Source organism: Panthera pardus, unplaced genomic scaffold (assembly GCF_024362965.1).
Source record: "Panthera pardus isolate Hobbes unplaced genomic scaffold, ASM2436296v1 HiC_scaffold_11, whole genome shotgun sequence".
Taxonomy (NCBI): domain Eukaryota; kingdom Metazoa; phylum Chordata; class Mammalia; order Carnivora; family Felidae; genus Panthera; species Panthera pardus.
The window spans coordinates 98098903-98122141 of NW_026526666.1; the positions used below are offsets into that span (position 1 = coordinate 98098903).

Sequence of the window (23239 nt, forward strand, 5' to 3'; positions counted from 1 at the left end):
CCCACCCAGAGCTTGTTAAAAATGCTGAAGCGACTGAGCCAGAATCTGCATTTGAGCCAGATCTCCCCGGGGGTTCTTACACAGGTTAAGGTTTGAGGAGCATTGATCTGGGACCCTGGACAAGTCATAACTAACTCTGCCTCGGTTTTCCTCACCTATAAAACGGTGATAATGCCCACTCTGAAAGGTCATTGTGATAACTAAGAGAGATAACGTATGGCACGCATTTAGCACAGTGCCAGGTACGGCAGAGGTGTTCCCGCGTTCACCTCCTCGGGTTCTCTGGTCTCTGGGAGTGGTCCCTTTACGCGCTCGGAAACCTCTCCATTGCAGTGCTGAGGTCGGGCAGTAGAGGGCAGTCTCGACATTGCCATCGCGGAGTACGCGGTTCCCCCGGGATCGCGGGGGCCTCGTGGGTCCTCCGGAGGCCGGGAGGTGGGCGCAGGTGTGCCGCAGCTCGGCTCCTGGGCGGAGGCAGTTCGCCCAGGGCTCCCCTGCCGGGGCTGAGTGTCCTGGGCTGGCGCCTGCAGCCTCGACCATCTAGTCCCCATCCGATCTCGCACGGCTAGTTCTGAACAAATTGCCCGGCTTCTCCAAACCTCGGCGCGCGCGCGGTCCCCAGGCCGGCGGGGAGGCGCGTCGCGCAGAGCCGCTAGACGTTGATGAAGGATCCCTGGTCGCCGTTGGCCGTCTCCGGCTCCACGCAGCGCCCCTTCCTCCGTGTGACCCTGCGGTTCCGGTGGAATTTGGCATAGCAGCGCAGCCCTGAGCGGAGAGAGTCAAGGGGGTCAGGGGGGGCCCACCGCCAGGGCCCGCCCCTTCCTTCCCCGCATCGCATCCTCTGGGACCCCCGCCCCCACCGCCCCGCACACTTTCACCAGCCCTTCTTTGTGCTGCCCTAAAACCCACCCACTCAACACACGGCAGCCCGAGTGGGCTTAGAAAAGACAATAGGCGGGGGGGGGGGGGGGGGGGCGGGGAGGAAGGATGCAGAGACGGAGCACAGGGGCTGTTCGGGGCCATGAAGCTCTTCTGTGATACTGGAATGGTGGACACATGACGCATTTATCAAAACCCGTGGAATGCTCAATGCCGAGAGTGAACCGAATACAAACCATGGACTTTATCAAGACCATGGTTCTTCAATTGTAAAGAGCATACCACACTAATGCAAGATAACAGGGGAAACCGTGCAGGGGGGTGGGGGGGAGAGGGCACAGGAGAACTGTATTTTCTGTGCAAGTTTTCTGTAATCCCAAAGCTGCTAAAAAAGATGGTCTATTAAAAAAATGTGTAAAGGGATGCAGATTCTGCCCTCCCCTATAAACCTCCTGTGGCTCCCCCTGGTACTCAAATAGAAATCCAAACTTCCCAGTCTGGCTTACAAGACCCCCTGGGACCTGGACCCGCCTCCCGTCTGCCCTCTTCACTTCCCACTCTCCTCTTCACCAACTCCAGCCACACTCAGTCTTCTTGCTTTTCCTCAACACCCAGTCATGCTCTGCCCCAGGGCCTTTGCACTTGCTTTTCTCTTAGCCAGAATCCCTTTCCCAAGCTCTCTGCATCCCTGGCTCCTTCACAGCCTTCACGGCTCAGAGACCCTCCCTGACCACCCAAATTAAAGTCAGTGTGGCCCTTCTGGCCCACCAGTGGGAGGGTTTCTTAGCTGAAGCTCTCTCTGTCATGGCCACCAGCATCTACTGGGATACACGGCAGGTAGATGTATTTTTCATTTAAGGCCTCAGAAGGCCACATCCTCCTGGTGGTGGCAGGTGGAAAGAGATGTGAGTGTGGCCTGAGCAATCCCACCACTTCAGGTTAGGAGTGACCTCAGGGAGAGAGGACATTGCTACTTTAAGATTCACTTATGTCACCATCCAGAGAATAAAGGAGCAAGCTGCTGGGTAGAGTTTGTGCTTAGTGGTCTAGAATTTACACCTGGGTCACTGGGCTTCCAGACCTGTGGCCACACAAGTGACACTTGGAAAGGGGAGGGGATTCATGAGCAGGAGTACTAGGTTCCCACAGAAGCCCCTTCAGAACCCTCCAGAACCCAGGCTGGCCCTGACTGCTGGACTTAAGCCCTGGGCCCCGTGTTTAGCATTTCAGGGTTTCTCAGAGGTCCTCAGGACTCTTGGTCCTCAGGAGGGTTCCTGGCCACCGCCTAGATCCCTCTGGTGTGGCATCTTGGTGACAGCCGCCTCCTGGACCATCTTTAATGAGCTGCCTGAGTTGTCACTTCTGTTCTTTTTTTTTCTGGAGCCTGAGTCTCCCAGGAGGAAGCAAGCGTTCCTTCCAGGACCGACCAGTGCCAGAGGGATGAGAGGAAAGGAGCAGATGGGGCTTTGGATGCCGACGTATCTTCCGGATGCCTGGAAAGCTGCCCCCTCCCGCCTGAGGTCCAGGGGAGGAAAGAAGGAAGGATTCCTGGATGGTGGGGCCACCCCCTGAGCACCCGGCCAGGCACCAACCAGGCAGGTGCAGCTCAGCAGGGCCGCATCCCCCCCACCTGGGCGCTCGGGGTTGGACCTGGAGGCCAAGGATTGAGATCGGACCTCAGAAGTGTTCTGGCCAACCTGGACTGGAGTGCCCTCCTGCCGGCTCCATACCTCAGTCTCCTGCTCTGTGAAATGGGTCCCCAACCCTGCCTACACGTAACAGAAGGCAGTTTCCCTGCACCCTTCCCACCCTGCCTTCTCCTCAGCTCCCTGTCGGTCCTGTCTATCTCCACTCCTGTCCCTCAGCATCCTGCAGCAGGGACCATGTCACTCTCCCACCTAACACCTGCCTACGACTTCCAATTCTAACTCAAACAAGGCTGACAACGTCCCATGTGATCCTCCCCGCTAGCTTCTCCCACCCGGCCCTTGGGCCACCTTCTCTGTTGGCCACTGTATGCTGGCCCCACTCAAACACACCAGCCTTGTTCCTCCCAAGGTCCTCGCCTTTGGCCTGCTTCTTGCTTGGGGGTCTCTCTCCTGCTTCTTGCCTGGGGCTCTCTCTCCGTCCCTATACCCTCCGTCTTCTGGAGGCTGGTCCCCACTGTCCCCTCCAGTCTGTCCTTCCTAAAACAAATCTGATCCTCATCAGACCACCTGGATTATTTTCTTTACAGCCCTTATTACTTTCTAAAGACACCTTATCTCTTTATTTGCTTAGTATCCGTTCATCCCATTGGAATGGAATCCATGGGTGCACTTTGCCGGTTCTCTTCGCCGCTGAATCTCGAGTGTCCAGAACGGTACCTGACACTCAATAAATATTTCTTGACTTGGGGACGCCTGGGTGGCTCAGTCCGTTGGGCGTACGGCTCTTGATCTCGACTCAGGTCATGATCTCACAGTTTGTGAGATCGAGCCCTGCGCTGGGCTCTGCACTGACAGTGTGGATGGAGCCTGCTTGGGATTCTCTCTCTTCCCCCCCCTCTCTCTGCCCCTCCCCTGCTTGTTCTCTTTCTCTTTCAAAGCAAACAAACAAAATATTTCTTGACTGACTAGACCGTGTAGGTGTATTGCTTTCACCGCAGATAATTTTTGAGGCTAATCTGAGTAAAAACAGGGCTTGTATCTCAGGATGGTCAGCAGAGGGACCGCGACCAAATTCTCCCACTGATTAGCTAGTGAATGAATACCGAGCAACTATTGTTCACATTTGGTATTTTATCTTGAAAGGCGTACTTCTCTTTTAGAGAGATATACTGAACTAATCACAGGTGAAATGTCTGTAAACTCCCAAGAGTTGCTTCAAAATCATACTGGGAACTGAGTGGGGGGGAGAAGTGGCACAGATGGGCAGTGAGTCTGTAAATCCTGATGCAGAATGATGGGAAATCACTCTGGGGGGCTAACGGTTGCAATAATGATTTCTAACGTGTATGTTTGAAATGTTTCAGAATGCAAAATTAAAAGCATTCCCCTACTTTTCTGGCTGTGTGAGTTCGGGCAAGTCACTTAACCTCTCTGTGCCTCGGTTTGCTTATGGCGGAAGGGGGATCATAATAGCTCCCTTTCCCGGGACGCTTGTGCATGATTATGGGAGATGGCGTGAGTGAAGTTCTCGGCACAAGAGCCCGGCACAGCGGGGCACACCTGGGCAGGTGGGAGCTCAGAAGAGTTAAGGACGTAGCTGGCCAAGTGCATCCTCCCCTGGGACAGTGCTGGGAAATCCACCCCACCCCTTGTTATCACACTTGGAAGGCCTCCCCAGGGATAGAATTCTGGTATGAAAGTACCAGCCTTCTCAGATGTGATCTTATTTAAAGAGATGCGCGCCTCTCCTCCCTTCTCCCACCTCCAGATCACAGGAGATCATGCCAGCTTGTGTTTCAAGAGGTGAGAAAAGCACATCTGAGAACCAATGCCAGGAATCAAGACTAAATGAGTTCACAGATTGGGAAGGCACCGAGCAAAGCTGTTCTTGCTCGTGTTTTCAGCTCCCGAGGCCCTCTTCCACCCTCTTCTTGGCCGCGGGCCCCTCTGCCCACCCTCTTCAGAGCCCAGGGGACCCCCGCCCCCCAGGAGTGCGGGCTCACCTTCCATACACATGCAATCATCAAAGCATTTGTTGTTGAGGCCGCGGTTGTGGGGCGTGCAGAGATGTTCCCGAAGGTCACAGCAGCTCCCTGCTCACACAGCAAGCGCGCGGTCAGCCACGCTTCCCCGGACCCTCCCACCGCCGAGCCCGCCGTCCCACTAGACAGGAGATCCATCATCTCCGTGGCAGGGCCGTGGCCCGGCAGGGTGGGCCATCTGGTGCGCAAGGCTCCCTACTGGGACCACCTATGGATGCCATGGCCGAGGCCCCCCAGGGGCGGGTGGCAGAGACCCCAGCTGCCCCAGATGGGCAATTGATAGAGCACGGGCAGAGCGAAGGCGGTGTGGGATGGCCTCCCAGGGAGAGGGGGCAGAGCAGCTGGGGGGGGGGTGTGGAGCTGGGAGGGGCTTCAGGGATCATCGCTGCCAAGGTCCACTTTGACAGATGGGAAAACTGAAGCCCCTCCCCCCCCGCCCCCCGCCGCCGCCTCGGGGGAGCAGCAGGGGGGTGGGGGGGCGGGGGGCCAAGGTAGACCCCAGGCAGGGCTTTGCCCGCCACACACCGAGCCAGCTCTTAGGAAGACTGTCCAGTTGACCCCAAATCAAGCCTTTTCTTTGCGCTCAGGGTGAAAACCATGTGTTGCAGAGGAAACGGCCTGTCTGGGAGCTGGTGGTCTAAACACTGGGGATGACAGGGTCCCTTTCCCTGGGTTGCTATGAGGAGCAAATAAATTATGAGTATGACAGCGACACTCAGGAAAGAGGTAGCTCTGGTTTTTGTTATTTCTCTCCCTTTTAGGGCCACGGACCCACAGGCCCTGCTCACGTGCCTGGGAACGTCCCCACACCCGTGCAGCCTCCCCTCCACCACCCCAACCCTGACCCTGCACCCAGCCGCGTGCCCTGAAGGCGGATGCTGGCTCCGTACCTGGCAGGCAGTCTTGATGATGGTCGCACGGCTCACCCTCAGCCGGTGACGTTCCGTTACCGTCGCTGGAGAGTTTACCCCAGTGTTTCTCTGGCAACGAGAAGTTCTGCAGTCAGAAGCTGACGCCAAGCAGAGCAGAGAGACTCGGCACGTGGGCGCCGGGGACTGGGTGCTCACGCTGCCCCCGGTACGGTGTGGCGTGGACAGGACTGTCTACCTCGCTCTCTCTGCCTTCGTCTTCTCCTCTCTAAAATGGGCTCAACAGTTTTGTTTTGTTTTGTTTTTTCGGGTAAAACGAGCTGGTAGAGGAAAACGTGTGCCGTGTGATCGGCACTTAAGAACAGCCTTTGCCTTGTGGGTGTCAGTGCCAATTTAGACGCCACGCCCTCCCACTCTGGACACCTGTAGGTCAGGCTGGGCTCACTGGGGCCCCCACCGTGACAGACAGTGAGGGGGGTGAGGGAGAACCCAGGAGTGGGGGTGGAGGGCTGGGCGGACGTACCTTTCTTCTTTGCAGAGGGCCAGACTTCAGGTTTTAAGTCTTCATAATCGGTCCAGTCGAACAAGGCCATGTCCAGTGTGGGCATCACCTCCCCATCAGGCCTGGGCTGAGCCTGCAGGAGGGACATGGAGAGGAGGGAGCCTGGAGCTCCCAACAGGTGCGAGTCGAAACATGGGACCCCAGAACCAGGGGGTTAAGGAAAGGCTCCTTAGAGGCCAGCTCGTCCTCTGCTGGGCAGCCTGGAATCCCAGCCCTGGGGACACGGGGACAGCTGCCTAAGCAGTTCTCTCACTCTGCAGCCACCACCCCAGTGGGATGGTATTAATGCAGACAGGTGAGTTATCCGCCAGGCCCCTGAGGGAGGGACCGGGAAGGCATTCGTGCCTGCTCAGGGTTTCTACACCTATGCAGCCGGGGAGTTGGGTGAAGCCCAGCCACTCGCTTTCCTGTCCCTTCTCTCCTCTGACAAGTCATTGGCTCTGTAGCACCGCGAGGCCGCCGCTCAGTTCACCTCGCAGCCAGCGGTCTCGGGGCTGGATCAGTGCACAAGGACGCGTTGGTACGTGTGAAAATTTTCCCCGAGGTCCCTGCTCTTTTCCATGCGGACCCGGTGTGCTGAGCTGGCACCTGCTCCCTTGCCTGTCCCTGGAGTGAACCCTAGGACCACTTTGTCCCGGACAGTAGCAGCCCTTTTAGCAGAGAGCGGCTGCCGGGCTGCAGCTGAGTTGGACAGGCATCAGGAGACCTGGTCCGCCTCTAGCCCCGGTGGCCTCATCCCGCTCCCTCCCACCCCTGTGCCTCAGTCTCCCTAAATATACGATGAGGCTCTTCTGGGGCCCCTTACCTGGGGCCACAGGGATGTGACAGGCAGGATCAGGGACTCTTCTGTGGCAGGTGCTGCCTCAAAGGTGGTTAGGTAGAGGATGGTGGGGGCCAGGCTGGTGGAGGATTCCTCCATCGTGGCATCCGGTGCCTGGTCTTCGGACGGCTCTGCCTTCTTCATCAGGGAGCTAGGACCTCGGACCAAGGCTCGGCCTGAGACACGGAGTGGGAAACACAGGAGCTTTATCTGCTCACCACCCTGTGTCAACCCACAGCACAACTCACATTTCCATCTGCAAACAAGGAGGCAGCAGGGACTATGTGCCAAGCCATGGGCTCAGCCAACACTCCTGTTGCCCACCTTCCTGGGGAGGTGGAAACGAGGGACTGGGGTGGTGGGGAGAGAGGAGGGAGGTCTTGAATGAACTTGCAGTGTTGCCGCCAGGAGGCAGCCCAAGGATGCTCTCTCTAAAGCAGCAGTCCGGCCAGTTCAAGTCAGGTTACAGCCGGGGGCGTAAGTGCAACAAGTGCGAACTGGTGGGATTGACCACGGAAGGCTTCCCGGAAGAGGTGAGGTGTGAGTAGGAGAGGCTGAGAGGCACTGCACTGGGGAGAGGTCTTTGAGATGGCAAGATCCACAGCTTGTCACGTACAAGCAAGGGCTTCCTATGTGGTGATAACCATCGCCCTGTTGTATGCTGGGTCCTTCCTTACAAGCATTATTTCATCTAACCACGGTAGGAACTCTTAGGAGATGGGTGCTCCTTCAGGCTTCATCTATGGGGGGTGGTGTGGACACGGAAGCACAGAGAGGTTAGGCAACTTGCCTCAGGACACACAGCTAGGGGACAGCAGAGCCTGCATTCAAACACAGGTCCATCTGAGCACAAGGCCGATGCTTTTGGCCACAGATGCCACCCCCCAAGACCCGTGGGCATTGGGGTAAGTTGAGTGTGAGGGGACAGTGTGCAGGATTGGAGGTGGTCAGGAACAAAGGGGCTCTGAGAGAAGCTGGAGGCCCCGGGCTCACCCTTGCCTCTTTTTTCTCGGGCAAGATCTGACTTTGAGTTTGATTGGGTCAGTCGGGGCCACCCCACCCTCCGGAAACAAACCCCAGAGAGTAGAAAGGGGACTTAGGGACCATTGAATCCACTCCATTCATTTTACAGACAAGGCAACCGGGGCCCGGTCAGCCAGAGCTCCGCAGCAGGTCGGCAGTACCGGGCCTGGCCTCCAGCACTGTCCCCTCCTCCATTCACCCGCCACACCGACTCTCTTGGGGTGGGGGGAGGCCCTTGGTCCGATGGAGCTGGGGCCTGGAGTTGAGCCAGGATGAGTTCATGCCTTGTGAGTCCTTGAGGATGCCAGCCTCCCCCACCCTGACCGTGACCTCCAAGGGGGTGGGAGGCTGAGTCTAAGCGGGGATCTCTCGACTGTGTTCTGTCCACTTGGGGGGGTCTCAGGAGGCCTAGCAAGGAAGACCCCAGCGGTTGCAGGAGGTGGGGGTGCCCAGCCTCCATCACGCTCCTCTTGGAGAACACCTGCCCCACATTTGCAGCACTTGGTCGGCCCCTGGTGGCCTTGGGGCCAGGTCAGGCAGGAGGAGCTGCCTGGGCCCAGCTGTTGGGACATGTTTGTTCAGGGACTGAGTGGGCAAAGGAGGTGGCGCCCGGGGCCAGGGGGCGGCTAGGCCCTCACGGGGATTTGGGGATGTGGGAGAAACTTAAAGAAGGTGACCAGGGCCGCGGGGGAGCACCCCAAGAGACACACAGGACAGAGGCAGGAGGGATAAGGACGCCACGTCTCTCCCTGGGTCATCCGTGTCCGGGTCAGGGGACGGTGACTCCACACTGAGAGCAAGTTGAGAATTAGCTAGTAACAGCTACTGCTCACGGCACGTGATGCTTGTCAGGTGCCATTCTAAGCATCTAAGTCCTCTATGAGCCCACGCTGAGGGTAGATGGAGCCCTCATCCTCGTTTTGCAAAAGGGGACACCGAGGCACAGAAAGGGGACTTGTCCCGGGCATGCAGCTTAGTAAGCAGCAGAGCCACAGCCGAACTGGGGCAGACCTAGCTTCAGAGTCTGAGCTCTCAGTCCCCGCTCTGGGATTCAGAGTTGAGTAAGTGTTAAGTCCCCTGGTTGGGGACCGAACTAGTCTATCTCTACTCCGGGCTTATAGTAGGGTGGATTTCGGCCAGACACAAGGCAGAGCTTCCTGACTTAGGAGGATCATTCCCACGAGCCACCACCAAGGCTCTCCCAGCTCCCTCCTCTTACCAGATCACTCCGACTTTTGAGAGACCCCCTCCCCTCCTCTGGGGGTCCACTGCCTGCCCTCTGTGGAGCCTCTGGATATCCTCCCCGGCTTCTCACACCATCGACACTTCTCCACTTCCCTTGTGCCCGCCCCCACCCCCCTCTTGGAGTCCCCTTGGCCATGGGGGTATGCCCTTCCCTCATCCCCCCACCCCTCCTTTCCATGACAGGACCCCACCCCCTCGCAGACCTCCGGCTACCTCTGTGCAGTTTCAACCTTTCCCTGCGTCTCTTGAACTCCCTGCCACGTTTCTTGACCCTCTCTGACCCGGGAGACCGGTTCTCCTTCTCCGGGTAGGGCAGTGCCAGCCCTAGGAGCGGGCCCTTGTCCTCCAGTAGGCCTGCAGGACTCTGCCCGGGCAGTGGCTCCCCTGCCCCTGGCAGCCTGGAGGCCTGCCTGGTGGTGGTGACCACAGCCCCATCCTGAGCCCGGCCGGGCATGCCTGGGCCCCGCTCCTTCTTGCCCAGGCCCCGCCGGCGATGGTGGCTGGCCTGAGGCATCCACAGTGCTGGGCCCTGGAGGTCGATGTGATTCTCAGGAAGGTTCCGAGCCGGGGTTCCAGGTCCCAGGGAGCCTGCCAGGCTCAGCTCCGAGAGCACCAGGAGGGCGAGGAACAGCATGGGGACAACGTGGGTGCTGGGCCCGGCCATGAGCTCTGGTCTGTAAGAAAAGCAGCACCATGAGCAGACAGCTCAACAGCCCTCCTCGTCTTCTGCTTCCCCACTTCTGCAAATCCCCCTCACCCACATCATCATAGCCCGGTGTCTCTCAGCAGGGATGGAGGGGGACTTGGCCCCCAGGGGACATTTGGCAATGTCCGGAGACATTTTTGGTTGTCTTAGCGGGGCAGTGTCGCCCCTTCTGGGGTCAGGGATGCCGCTAAACACCCTACAGCTAGCACAGGATGGCCCACGAAGGAGGCTTGCCGGCCCAGGAAGACCACAGCGCCGAGGCTGGGAAATCCTGGTTTGATTGGCTTAAGCAGCATCCAGGTTCCAGATTTGTCTAGAATTCTCTTTGCACAGACCTCTGCCCTTTGCCAAGTCCCCCGGAATGAGCTGCGTCCTTCCAAGCTCAGAAACAGGCCTGTCCTGCCCGAGGCTTGACTCAAAGCCCAACTCCGAACAAACAGAACAGCCTCTTTGGGCGCGTGCCACGGGCAGGGATCGGGTTCAGAGCTTTGCGGGAACTCATATCACTTTGTCCTTTCAACAAGCCTCTGAAGTGGCTCCTAGCATTTTCTGGAACAGCCACTAAGGCCCAGAGAGGTTAAGCCACATCTAGTAAGTCTCATACATGTAATTGCTACGTCTGTGCTCTGCACCTCCCTCGTGGCTGTCCCAAGACTGCTCGGTCCCTGTCTTTGCTCTTTTCTTTTCCTCTAAGGGGCCAGGAGGTTCTGACACAGCCCTGTCTCTGCCGGCGCTGAGCAACTTGGGAAGAAGCTTGGCTCTGACCCCTGCAGGGTGGGGTGAGCTGACCCTGACCTACCCTCAAGATAACCCTTCATTGCCCACCAGAAGTGGGGCCTCCTCAGGGCACACACTGCTCCCCCCGCCGCCCCCCTGTGGGAGGAGGAAGCAACCCCTGGATGTTCCAGAAGACGTCGGAGCTAAGGCTCATGAGGCCTGTGGCTGGGGACGGTGGGGCAGGTGCCCAACTCTGGCGACCACCCCCTGTGGCCCCACCTGCCCCCCACAACCTCCCTGCCCCCGGCTCCCCCACCCACAGCTTCGCCTTTAGCCAACTCCCAGCGAGGCTCTCGAAACGGGCGGGGAGGGCAGGCCCGACAGGGAGGCCGGGGCCCCGCCAGGCTGACCCACTCTGAGGGGGTGGGGGGCCGAAGGGGGGGAACAGCTCCTCCCACCTTGCCTGGTCCCAGGGTCCTTTATCCTGCTCTCCTTTCATTCCAGCCTGGAGTGCCCTGGTCCCCTGCAAGGCCCAGGCCCTGCCTCCACGGCCTGCAGCTCCGATCTTGCTAGAACCACCGACTGAGAGAAAGAGGCCGTCCTATTTCCTCCCACCCCGGGGAGCCCCCTGCGCGTCCCGGGAGAGCCTCAGGAGCCGTGTGGGACCCTGGGATGGCATGGCGTGACAACTCCTGTCTCGTCACACAGCCTTCCGTGCCTAAGACGGTAAACCATGAAGCCCTGGCCTGCCTTGCTGTCCACCTCAGTGGCCACACGAGGATTCGGCCCCATCAACCTCACCTCCAGCCTTCCCATAATGAGGGCTCTGGAGGCCGGGGCTCAGGCAGCCGGGGCCTGTGCTCCTGGGCTCCTGAGGCAGCTGGGCGGGAGGAGGGGGGCCATTCTAAAGGCCTGTCAGTCAAGTATTGTTCTGCCCTCGGGGAACCCCTTGAACCCTGTTTCCGGGCCTGAGGCAGATGCAGACTCCTCTCCAGGCTGGTTGGCCAGGCTTCGCTCTGCCTGGGACTGAGAAAGGCTTTGAGGCTGTGTGGGATGCTGTCCCCCACCCCGCGCGGCCCTTCTGTCTCACAGGGACAATAGCCTGAGAGAAGCCCACAGAGTGCCCTCACCGGCAGGGGTGGTGGGAATAGAGAGGGGTGAGGCCGGTCACTCCAGAAGTGCAGGAAGAGGCCAGATGAGGCAGAGGAGGAGGGGTGGGCAGACCCACAGGCCCTCGTGGGCCAGCATGCTTGACGCGAAGCAGGTCGGTGACTCTGAGAGCCAAGGTGTGAGCTCGCTGACCCGCCCGGGGAACTGTCTCAGACGACAGCCCCTCCTCTGCAGAGCCGGAAGAGGAAGCCCATCGCCACGCCCTCAGGCATCATGAGCCCACCCGTTGGCATCTCTCTCTCCCACCGGGGTCCTGTTGCCAAGAGTCTTCCAATGGCCGTGGGTCTGTTTACGGTACCCCAACTGGCATCAGGGCCATCTTTGTTCCCTCCCTCCCTTTGCACCCCACAAATCACGCGCGAGCCAGCCTGGGACAAGCAAGAACGGATTTCAGTGTGCGGTGCCGATCGATGCACCCACTGGGAGCCATTTCTCTCCCCAGACCTTACCGGCACCGTCCTGCCCCCAGAGCAGCTCGTACTGCTGACAGATTCCTCTGACCATGACCCTCGCCTGCTCGAAACTGTCCTTGGCTCCCTATTGCCTTCCCATTTAACGGCGACTCCTTACCTCGGCACTCAAAACCTTGTATAACGTGACCCCGACCTGGCTTTGCAGCCTTGACTTCTACTTCCTCCCCCTCACGGTCAACAGAGACTATTCTCCGGGCCCCAAACACACCCCACCTTTCCTATCTCTCTTCTCACTTGGGCTGTCCCCTCTGCCTCAAACAACCCCCTCTCTCCACCCCCCCCCATCTCTCTCTGTCCAAATCCTGCCCGTCCTCTGGGGTCCATCCCAAATGTCCTCTCCTCCAGGAAGCCCTGTCAGTCCCCCAGTTACAAATGCTCCCCACCGCGCCCCCACATATGTGTGTCCAGCTCCTGAAGACCTCATGTGCCATCTTGTGCTGGGGCAGGCTTTTTTAAAGACTGACTGGACAGAAAGATCCTAGGGGGCTCTGTCCCTCTCTTCCCTCTGTTCCCATCACATCTACAGGACCCTGCAAATAACAGGCACTGACAGTGGATGGGAATGGAAGTGGACTGAGCGCAAAGTGAGCAGAAGAACATGAATAAATTCCTAGGGTGGTGTGTGTGTGTGTGTGTGTGTGTGTGTGTGTGTGTGTGTACGTGCGTGCATGTGTGGGTTTGAGAGAGAGCATGAGTACTGGAGTGAAGGCTGGGCATCCTGGCACCACTTTGCCCTGACCACTGCATGAAGCCCTCTCTCCAAGCCCACGGGATTTGTTCGCAGGTCTTGGCACAGCCCAGCAGCTGAGATGCCAGCCTGGCAAAGCGCCTCAGGAAACGTGGGCTGCTAACAGAAGTCGTGCCAGGGATCCACAGCGATGAGGGGCTCCAATCCATTTCTGTCACTCTGAAAGCCAGTTGGAGGCTGCTTTACAAAGCGCCGAGCATCCAGGCAAAAAAGGGGCAGCAGGCCCCCCCCTCCCCCACCCCCATCAGCCCTGGAGGGTTGTCCCCGCCTGCGGCTTGCTCACAAAGTCCGCCCTTCCGGGCCCCCGGGGAGGATGCCCTCCCCAGGAGCCTGGAGTTGCCCTGGATGAGAGTTGTCAAGGGGACTTCAAGACCATCCGCGACCCAGAGATGCCCCTCTCGTAACTGAGATCTAAGTGACTCATTAAAAGCAAAACAGAACAAAAGCAAATGTAATCATAGGAGCTGCCGCTGAGACTGATTTCGTCCACTTCTCCCTGCGTCCCTCCCCGCTGCCCTGCACAGCATGTCATTTTCTACATTTTTAAAATGAGGAAACCAAGGCTCCGGGAGGGTAAAGCCACACATTCAAGATGATGCAACTCACCCAGTGCACGTGGACGGTCCTTGCACACCACCGACCATGCACTGAGCTTCATCAGGGGTCACCTGCCTCCCCCACATAATCTGTCATTGCTGTGAGTGCAGTCGAGGCCCAAGAAGGGGACCAGGCACTGGCAGCTGGGGACAGGGAGGAAAGAACTTATCTCATGTCCTTAAGCTGTCCCTACACAGTGGGGACAATTGACTGGGAGCTGTCTCCGTCCAAAGGCTGCACACGCGAACGAAGGCACTTAATTGAGGCTGGAGTCTACCGTGATTCCTGAGCCCCTCCCCTCCCAACAGCCTGGCATTTAGGGCCAGGAGACTAGGGGGGTTCCTGTCCCACCTGCCTGGCAGACAACTGTGGAGCTGGACTGCCCCCGGGGCATCCCAGGACAGCGGTAGGGCTCACATTCCTGCCTTGCTGATCAGCTCACCAGCCGCACGGTGGGTTGGGATGGGGGGAGGGGGTGGGGAGGAAGAGGGATGGGGGGTAGGGTAGTAGGGCTGGGGGTGGGGGGTGGGTCTGATGGGGATCCTGGGCCAGGAATATCAGTGATGCTCTGATAGAGCAGAGGATTACCGAGCTCAGTCCGGGCTGTGAGCCAGACAACCACCCACTGGGAGAACTTGGCCCATCAACCCCTCTCCCGGACGCTGAGTCTCCTCCTCACGTGTGAAAACGAGACATCCGAGCCACCATATTTGCTAGAGATGCTTCAGGGCTTCTTTAAACGTTTGATTCTAACATCACTTTAAAAAAAAATGTTTTAAACTATTCTGAAAGCTGTAGCAAAGACAACAGACACTCTCAGACACGCTCTCTACTCAAATTTTAACACGAGCACTGCACCATCGTCACTCGGGCTTCTCCTGGGTCACTGAAGAGTGTTCCAGGGGCTCAAGGTGAGCAGTTGAAAAGAACCGTTATGGGGGCACCCAGGTGGCCCGGTCAGTTAAGAATCCGACTCTTGCTTTCGGCTCAGGTCATGATCTCATGGTTCGTGGGTTTCAGCCCCGTGAAGTGGGGAGCCTGCTTGGGATTCTCTCTCTCTCTCTCTCTCTCTCTCTCTCTCTCTCTGCCCCTCCCCCACCCCTCTCAAAATAAATCAACTTCGAAGGGAAAAAAAATAATAAAAGAATTGTTGCCATTCGCAACTACTTATGTACGGGGGGAGCAGGAGAAGAAGACCATCGTATCTGCAGGTGGGGTGGCCTCAAGGACCTTGTCCGCCCAGGGAGCCTGGGAATTTATGACCTACAGTGACAAGCCTTCTCCATCTGTCTGACAGCCCCCCTGTGGGGGAGGGGTGCCGGGTAATATCCTCTAGGATTCCAGTAAGCCCCCAGGGGCTAGGGGCATGAATTCAGAGGACATACTGGTAAATGCTAAAAGGTAAAACAAATTATATGATTAACAACCCCATGCCAGGGCTGGCCCTCCCTCTCCCTCGCTCTTGGAGGAGGCCTACTGTGCTCTGTCCATTTCTCTAAAAGTGGCTGACCCCTTGGGCACCAGTGAGACCCTAACCCACAGGGCTTCTGGGATGGGCACCTTGAGACCAGTACAGGGTCTCTTTGGGACGATCGCGGCATTTCTATCTTTTTAGACTTCTGCAGAAGAGAATGCAAGGTGCTGGGGGTGGGGGCTGGACAGGGAGGTGTCTTAATTCCCGCTATTCCTCTGGCCACAGCTTGGGTCTTGAAATGACCCTTTCCATGGAAACACCCTAACCCTCTCCAGCTCATAAGAAACTTGCAGGCAACCACCCACCGCTAAACTTGAGCAGGAAAGGACCTCTGACCTCTGAGAGACCAAGAAACATCTCTGAGATCTTGCTCCCTCGAGAGAACCCAGCTGGGAAGGGACATGCTGAAGTCACCCCAGACTCCCTTACCCTGGGGCTCGCTGTCTCTCTTCTCAGGCTTCGGTGATGAGCCCTCAGGCTCATGGGGACATGGCCCGGATCCTGGGTACTAAGGGCTGGATCGTGTTCTTCTGAGCAGCAGCCTCGGGCAGGCCCGGCCTCTGTGTGGGTGCCCGCTCGCCACAAAACCCTGGCCATGTTCCCTGCCGTGTTTTGGGTGACTGGAACAGCTTCCCACGCTGCCCTTCTGCCTCTGCTCCTGCTTCTCACCAAAACATTCTCTGTTTTGTGGTCAGAAGAACAAATCTGGGGGCGCCTGGGTGGCTCAGTTGGTAGAGCGTCTGACTTTGGCTCAGGTCATGATCTTGTGGTTTGTGGGTTCGAATCCCAAGTCGGGCTCTGGGCTGGTGGTGGGGAGCCTCCTACGGATTCTCTCTCTCTCTCTCTCTCTCCCTCCCTCCCTCCCTCTCTCTGTCCCTTCCCCACTTTTTCTCTTTCAAAATAAATAAATAAACCTAAAAAAAAAAAAAAGAACAAATCTGATGACTGGCTCTACGGCTTAAAACTCTTCAGTGGACATTTTTACAACCTATCCAGAAGACAAGGGATTAGCTCCTTAATGTATAAAGAGCTTTCCCTCACGCCCAGCCCTTGACACCCTGAGCCTGGGAGCCCTGGGGCAGCAATTGTAGGCCTAGAACCCCGACTCAGCAGTGCTTAGGACGGATTTTTCTCAATGCAGGAATCATCTCTGGTTTTACGTTCCCATGTGTCCATGAAGATTTTAGGAATGTCCTAACTTAGAACGGATCTGCCTGACTCCTCCCTCTGGTGCCTCGTCCTCATCCTGGAGGCTGGACACTTTCTGGAATGGCTAGAAGTGGAGAATGGAGGTGGCCATCCCCAGGCCCTCCTCTCTCTCAAAATAAATAAACCTCAAGAGAGAGAGAACAAGCTGGGGAGGGGCAGAGAGAGCGGGGGACAGAGGATCCCAAGCAGGCTCTGCGCTGACAGCACAGAGTCAGATTTGGGGCTTGAACTCACCAAGCGTGAGATCACGACCTGAGCCGAAGTCGGATGCTTCACCAACTGAGCTACCTAGGCCTGCCCCTCCTTCTGTCTTTGAACAGTGGGGCTCCCCAAACTGGAGCTCCAGCGGAGGGGGGGGGGGGGCGGGTCTTAGAGCTTCTGGCCCCCTGGGAGCAGATTCCTGTCTTCTTTAGAGGGACCTGACTCCCCCGGGGCTGGAAAATGAGTGATTTTGCTGGTTCAATCAAAATAGTCCTGGTGTAGATGAGAGTGGGGGAGGGGCAGATGGGTGGGCTTTTCTCAAGGCAGTTCGGAAATAGACTTTGTCCCTCTAGCTGTTCCCACCATCAGAACTCCTCGGGAGTCATGACGTTCCCGTCTGCGAAATGGGATCATCAGGCTGTCTTGAGGTATGATTATTTAGGAAATCAGTATTTCTTCGTGCCGCGTGTAGGGCAGAAGGGACTTCCGGTGTGCCTGGAAGCCGGGCAGTGTACGTGGGGTAGAAGGCAGCAAACGAGCTCACTGGCTCCTCTTTTTGTAACCTATCCAGCAGACAAGAGATTAGCTCCTTAATATATAAAGAGCTCTCACCCACTCCCAGCCCGCGGGTTGCGGGGCGGGGCGGGGGGGGGGGGGGGGCGAGGTGCGTACTTGGGCCTTGACAGTCCTGATCTAGTCCCCACCCCTCTCCCTGTCCAATAGGAAGAGGACACAGAACAACCAGAGCCCCACCTACCCTTCCACCGCCTTTGAGCCAACCCAGCCTCCTGCAGAGGACTCTATCTTGAGGGAGGCGGTGGGAGGAGGGGGGGTGGGGAAGCACCGGCTGCTGCTTTGCAGCGGAGACTGTAGGGGAGAATGACACCAGGCGGTCACCACCGGCTGAGCCCCTCTGGGTGCAGGACCTGGAGGTCACGTAAAGGAGCCCGCTCCAGTCTCAAGGAAGAGAGCTTCGTCTCTGCTCGGGAAACTGCCAGTCCAAATGGGGATACTAACCCTGGCCCTAGGGGGTTCCCAGTGTCACAGGGGAGATCCACGTCTTGCCTTGGAGGACTAGGATCTAGGGAGGACTCCCGGACGGAGAAGAGAGACACCCCTCCCGCCCACGGGGAGCTCTCAGTCTAAACAAGGAAAGCGACTCCTGCCCCAAGGAAGCCTGCAGTCTGAAGAGGTAGACTCAGGGGCGCCTGGGGGGCTCCATCGGTTGAGCGTCTGACTTCGGCTCAGGTCATGATCTCATAGTTCACGAGTTCAAGCCCGGCTCGGCTGCTGTCAGCGCAGAGCCTGCTTCGGGTCCTCTGTCCCCGCGCTCTCTCCGCCCCTCCCCCACTCACGTGTGCACAAAACCAAACAAACCTTAAACAAAGAAATCAAGAGGTAGATTCATTTGCTGCCCTTAGAGGTTCCCGATAGGAGAGACGTACCTCTGGCCTTGGAAATTCCCATAGCATGGGGGGAAACATACCCTTTGCTGGAAGGAGCTTCTAATCTGCAGGCAAAGACATAGTGCCTGCCCTCCAGGTGTCCCCACTCTGACCTGCTGGAGAGGCCGGAGGTCCAATGAAAGCTCGAGGCACAAGCTAGCACTGATTCAAACAGGTGTCGGCCCAAATCCATCAAGCTGAGCCATGGGAGAGCCCCATGGAGCAGGTGGGAAGAGCTGTGTGACCTTGGGCAAGTCATTGAACCTCTCTGAGCCTCGGTTTCTTCTGTAAAATGCCAGGGGTTGTGGAGGAGGAGAAGTAAACGTATAGAAAGTGAGCAGAACCCAGTCCGGGCGGGATAAGCAGTAGCCCTTGTTATAATGGGGAAGGGAAAAAGAGAGAGAGGGGGTGGTGGGTGGAGGGGGGGGAGAGGGGTTGGTCCTGGAAGCATTTGTGCATCTGTGCCTGTGTGGGTCGGGGGGGGGGGGGCAAGCGCAGGTGGCCATGTCCTCAGTCCTCAGTGGGGTGATCGATGGTTTCCCGTGGGGTGGGACAGGACAGGCCCAGGCCAGCCTGGAGAGGACCATTGTCTTGGTAAATGAGGTTTGGCTTCCCCGCAGGGGCGGCCCCATCTGCTTTTATTGTTTCCAACAGTAGCCTTGGGAATTGGCAGCCCCCCCAAGGCCTCACACCTCAAAAAACCTACATAGGGGTGTGGAGTTGGGGGACGCCTCAGAGCCCCCGCCCACCCACCCAGAGGCTCCCGGCCTTGGGCTTTTCTCTCCCAGTGTCCCACGTCCACCTCCTGAGCCAGTGTCCTGCCTCCTGCTACATTATAGGTAGCCACTCCTCTCCCCGCTCCCCAAACAATCCTCCGCCCGCCCTCCCCTTCCCCAAACTTCATTATCTCGGGACCCAGACAATTTAACACCACTTGGTGTTTGGTCAGACCCATCGCTTAATCATCAAGTGACAAAAATGCCCACTGTTGGCTCTGGCACAGGCCAGCGTGGGGGCAGGAAGACACCTGGTGTCAGACAAGCCTGGGGATGAATCCTGGCTCCAAGCGCTTAATAGCTGAGTGACCCCGAGCAAGTCAATTAACCTCTCTGGGCGTCAGTCCCAGGTTGTCTGAGTATCATTTATTGGCCGTTTACTAATCTGGGCCTAGAGCGTCAGGTGCATTATCTAATTTAGCGCTTTGAAGTGGGCAAAAATGACTCAACATGGGGCCAAATTTGGAGGGATTTGCCCAAGGTTACACTGCAGAGGGAGTGGTAGGGCTGGGACTTGATCTCATGGTTGTCTGAGAGGCAACCGTGCCTGTACTGTCAAAGGCAGGGTCTCTGACCACTCCTCATGTTACCCTCAGTGACCCTCAGTGTAGACGCTGTGACTGTCCAGGACCTCCCATACTGGAGGCCGTAACACAGAGCCCAGCACAGAGAGAGCCTCTAAGAACTTGTAGTTTCTACAATGACTTCACCTCAACTGCTCTAGATTCTAGGAGGGGCCTTATCCCTTGGACCCCCCCACACCCATCCAGTGACGTGTACCAGATGGTCAATGCCGGACCACGGTGTTGTGTAAGGAGAGCTGTCAAAGCTGGTGGTGAGGGCGGCCTGGCCTCTAGTGGCAACGGTTCAGCCACCCTCCCGTGTCCTTCCTGGGGACGGCCTGTGTCCTTCCTGGAGATGGTCTCTGCTCAGTTGGCCAAATGGCCCACTCAAGAGGAAGGGCCGACAGAAGACGGGCAGAGGGGCTGCAGCGGGAAAAGAGGCAGGTCTCCTCCGAAAGAGCCAGAATAGGGATGCTCATCTAACACCCCCCTTGGGAATATGCCCAGGACCCTCTCTGGAGGGAGCGCCACTCTCCCCAGGCTGTAGAATCAGGGAGGCCAGGATGCAAATCTCCGCTCTACCAAATTCCTGGCTGAGACCAGTGAAGGAACTCCCTCCAGGTCACGTAGCTAGCAAGCCATCAGCCGGAATTCAACCCCATTCTGCAGGACTTGGGCAATCACTTCCCTCTCTATAATCAGGCACAGATATCCTCATCTTTCAGGGAGAGGAAGAACCCAGTACCCCGGGGGTTTTCCAGGAGGCTCGTTCCCCCTCTGACCTCCCCAGCTACGGTCTTTTGCTTCAGGGTCACCCCTGCCCCTGGCCTGGCCGGCAGGACCCGGTGGGACCCAAGGATAACCTGTGGCTTGCAATTTTCAGGTCACTCCCATCCCCTTGACCAAACGTTCCAGTCGGTACAACACGTGTGCATGCAGCACCCACTGGGTGTCCTGGGACCACGAACGGAACGAGACCCAGCCCTGCTCAGGGGAGCGCAGACCACGCAAGAAGGGGAGGCAAGGGGGGAGCAAGAGGGCTTCCCGCAAGAGGGGACATCTGACCTTGGCCTGCAGGGAGGGCAGGCTTCGACTGAATACGGGCAGGGGAGGAGACGTTTCAGAAGGAGGGAAGAGCCAAAGACTCAACGAGAGTGTTGTGCGTGGCAGGTAGAGTTGTTAATTTGGTGCCAACAGGGAGCTATTTGAAGGATTTGGGGCTGGGGAGAGGGCACCGGTTGGACGGGCGGAGAAGGCGCCGTCGTTTTCGTGTGGGTGAGGGGCAAGGAGCGAATTTTGGAGGGGTCGCAGAGGCTGCCGAGCTGGCTTTCCCGAGGAGGCAGAGCCGGCAAGGGCGCCCTGGATTGCCAAAGCTGGGCCTGTCCGCCAGGCGGGATCACGAGCAGGAGGCTGGGTGGGGTGCGCCTGTGTCCCTAGTCCCTAAGTGCCAGCTCTGGCCACGGCTGAAAACAAGAACTTAGCCGGGGGAGCCTAGAACGTGCTGGCTGGGAGGAGGTTACCCTCTGCTGAAGTGGCCCTCATTGAGCCACTGCTGGATTCCGGGGGGGGGGGGGGGGTGGTGGTGTGTCCCCTGTTATGAGGACACAGATGATCCGGTGGTCAGAGGGTTTGGGCAATTACACAGCAGGTCCAGGATACAGCAAGACAGTGCCCCCAGGGGGGAAGGAGATGGCTTGTGTGCAAGTGCCATTAAAAAAGAAATCGGTGCAAGACAGAGGTTCAGAATTGGGAATGAGTCACATGGACGCCTCATGATGAATGACCAGCTGTTGGCAACATTGTCACAGCGACACTCATCTCACTTTGGAAGCAGAGACCTTATTCACCCTGACTTTTTAAAACTGCTTTTAGGACAAGCAGAGAGGAGGAGCGAGAAGAGGGGACGGTGCCTGTGACAGCAGGAACCCTGTAAATGGGTGGGGGCGGTTGCAACTGTGGCAGCCATGCTGGGGCGGGGGGGGGGGGGACATTCAGGTTTCCCTGCAGTGTCTCTAAGCCTTGAATTGGGATCCATTTCCCCCCCTTGCTGGGGAGCCTCCTCCCCACCCCAGCCAGGGACCGAAGCCTCCCCCACGGCCACCAAGTGTGCCCTGTGCTGGCATCCAATCTGCTTTTTTTTTTTTTTTTCTCACTGTTTCAACACACATCCCTGTGGGTAGGTGCTGTTATCCCCATTTTATGAAGGGGGCATCGAGGCTCAGAAAAATGCATTCCTTTGTCCAAGATCACTCCCAGGGCCTCTGTCTGCCTGATCCCTGGGGGATGATGCTGAACAGCACCGGGACACTTCCTGCGGGCCCCCGGCTGGGGAGGAGGGCAGCGGGGAAGGTGCGCTGGGCAGGAGACCCGATGGAGGCGAAGGCCGAGGGAACCCCCAGTGGAGGAAAGCAAGAAGACTTGGCGGGAAACCCGAGAGCCCTCGCATCTCAAACCCCGCAGGCAGCCGAGACCCCGGTGCGCAAATGGAGAAAAAGCCAGCGGAGGAAGAGGGCCAGAGCGGGGCCGTCGAGGTTGCTAGGGCGCAGAACCGCCCGGGCGCGTGGCCGCCGGCGGCGCTGGCAGAGGCGCACGCCGAGCCTCCTTCCCCCGGAACACACCTTAGCCCCCCAGGCAGCCTCGAAAGGGGCAGGAGGACACGCCTGTCAGCTCTGCCCGGGGCGCAGGGAGTCTTCGAAGCTTCTTCGAATGGTGGCGGATTCTCCGGTCCGCTCCCGCGTCCTGGAGACCGCCCAGAGACTCAGAGACAGAGAGACAAAGAGAGACGCGGTCCCAGAGGGAGAAGGGCTAGCGCGGAGGAGGAGAGAAGGCGAAAGCCGCGACCCAGAGAGGGCGGCCCAGGCGCGCGCGAGGCAGAGTGTCAGAGCGTGGAAAAGTAAGCGTCCGGCGGAAGGTGGGCGGACGCGGGGGCCGGGAGCAGAGCCTGGAGCCCAGCGGTGACGCGGCGAGGGGCGGAGGCGGCGGACACACGGACCGACGGCTTCGAGGGCCGCGAGGGCAGGGAGGAAAGCAGCATCCTCACCTCCAACCACAGTCCCCCGCGCGCCCTGCCCCTAACCGCGCCAGGTAGCCCACCTTTGTCCGGGCACGCTACCAGGTGAGGAGGGAGGGCGGGGCCAGGGGCGGGCCAAGGCCGTGCCTTACCTGTCCGGCCGGCGGGGCGGGGGCCGAGGGGCCCGGGGCCGAGCGCCTGCGGGAGCCGAGCGCAGCGGAGGGCCGAGCTGCGAAGCGGGGACCGCGAGGCGAGGTGCGCGGGCGGCTGGAGGATGTGCCCAGGCTGAGAGGGGCTGGAGGGAAGGGAGGGGGCCGGCGCGCGGGAAGGGGCGGGCGCGCTGGGAGGAGGCGGGGGAGGGGCGGTGGGAGTTGGCTCGGCCGCCCCCGGCTGAGGGGCAGCCCCCGGCCCGGCTGGGCCCTGCGCGCTCCCGGCCGGCGCGCCCTCGCCAGCTGCACTTGGCGTTCCGGGCCCGCTCCCCAGAGGCCTAGCCGCCGTCGCCGCGAGGGCGCGGGGCAGACAAAGGAGGCAGACAAAGGCGGGCGCAGCCGGGCGGCCGAGCGGGCACGGGGCGAGGCGAGTCCACTCCTCCCGGTGCGTAAGAGTCGCCTCGGTACTGCCCGGAGCGCGTGGGACGGGCGGGGCGCGGGCAGCGGTGGCGCATCTGGAGCGGCCCCGCCGGGAGCGGGCGACAAAGGGCCGCGGCAGGGGGTCCCCGGCGGACCCAACAATGGATCGGAGCTGAGCGCTCAGCTGCGGCCGCGTCTGGCCGGGCAGGGGCCGGCCAGTCCCCAAAAGGATTATTCCGCCCTGGCTGTCAAATGGGACGGAAGAAATGCCCGGTGCGAGGGAGGCGGGACGGGGCACCGCGGAGCCTTTGTAGCCTCGGAAAGTGCGCGGAGCAGGGGGCGGGGTTCTGGAGAGGTCGCTCTTGGTTGTGGGGGGTATAGGGGGTCTTCAAACCGTTACCAGGTGAGAATCCCGGGCCTTGACGGCCGCACTAGTGTGTCTCCCCCGGTGCACACCCTGAGAAGGAAGGGAGAGATACAGTCCTCCTACCC

The 23239-nt window shown here is 58.9% G+C and overlaps 2 protein-coding genes and 1 non-coding gene across 3 annotated transcripts in view; 2 read left to right on the top strand and 1 right to left on the bottom strand.

Annotated features, from left to right (window-relative positions):
• On the bottom strand, positions 1 to 22472 carry DRAXIN (dorsal inhibitory axon guidance protein). Its single transcript, XM_053898964.1, has 7 exons — positions 22331 to 22472; positions 9303 to 9763; positions 6807 to 6997; positions 5963 to 6074; positions 5461 to 5550; positions 4532 to 4621; positions 1 to 765 (listed from the first exon to the last, which is right to left on the bottom strand). Exons 2-7 carry the CDS (start codon positions 9751 to 9753, stop codon positions 653 to 655), a joined length of 1047 nt encoding a protein of 348 aa, XP_053754939.1. The 5' UTR covers positions 9754 to 9763; positions 22331 to 22472; the 3' UTR covers positions 1 to 652.
• On the top strand, positions 15688 to 15772 carry TRNAQ-UUG (transfer RNA glutamine (anticodon UUG)). The gene has a single exon. It is a non-coding gene; the product is annotated as a tRNA-Gln (tRNA).
• Positions 22154 to 23239, top strand: part of MAD2L2 (mitotic arrest deficient 2 like 2) — a 12146-nt gene continuing 11060 nt past the window's right edge. Inside the window, exon 1 of the mRNA XM_053898965.1 lies at positions 22154 to 22283. The gene's annotated coding sequence lies outside the window, so the exon portion shown is untranslated. The remainder of the gene's footprint in view (positions 22284 to 23239) is intronic.

Coding starts and splice junctions, on each gene's coding strand:
- DRAXIN (XM_053898964.1), bottom strand. CDS start 9,753: ATGGCCGGGCCCAGCACCCACGTTGTCCCCATGCTGTTCCTCGCCCTC. Junction 6,998..9,302: donor AAGGTTGAAACTGCACAGAG/GTAGCCGGAGGT, acceptor TCCGTGTCTCAG/GCCGAGCCTTGGTCCGAGGT. Junction 4,622..5,460: donor TCATCAAGACTGCCTGCCAG/GTACGGAGCCAG, acceptor CTGTGTGAGCAG/GGAGCTGCTGTGACCTTCGG.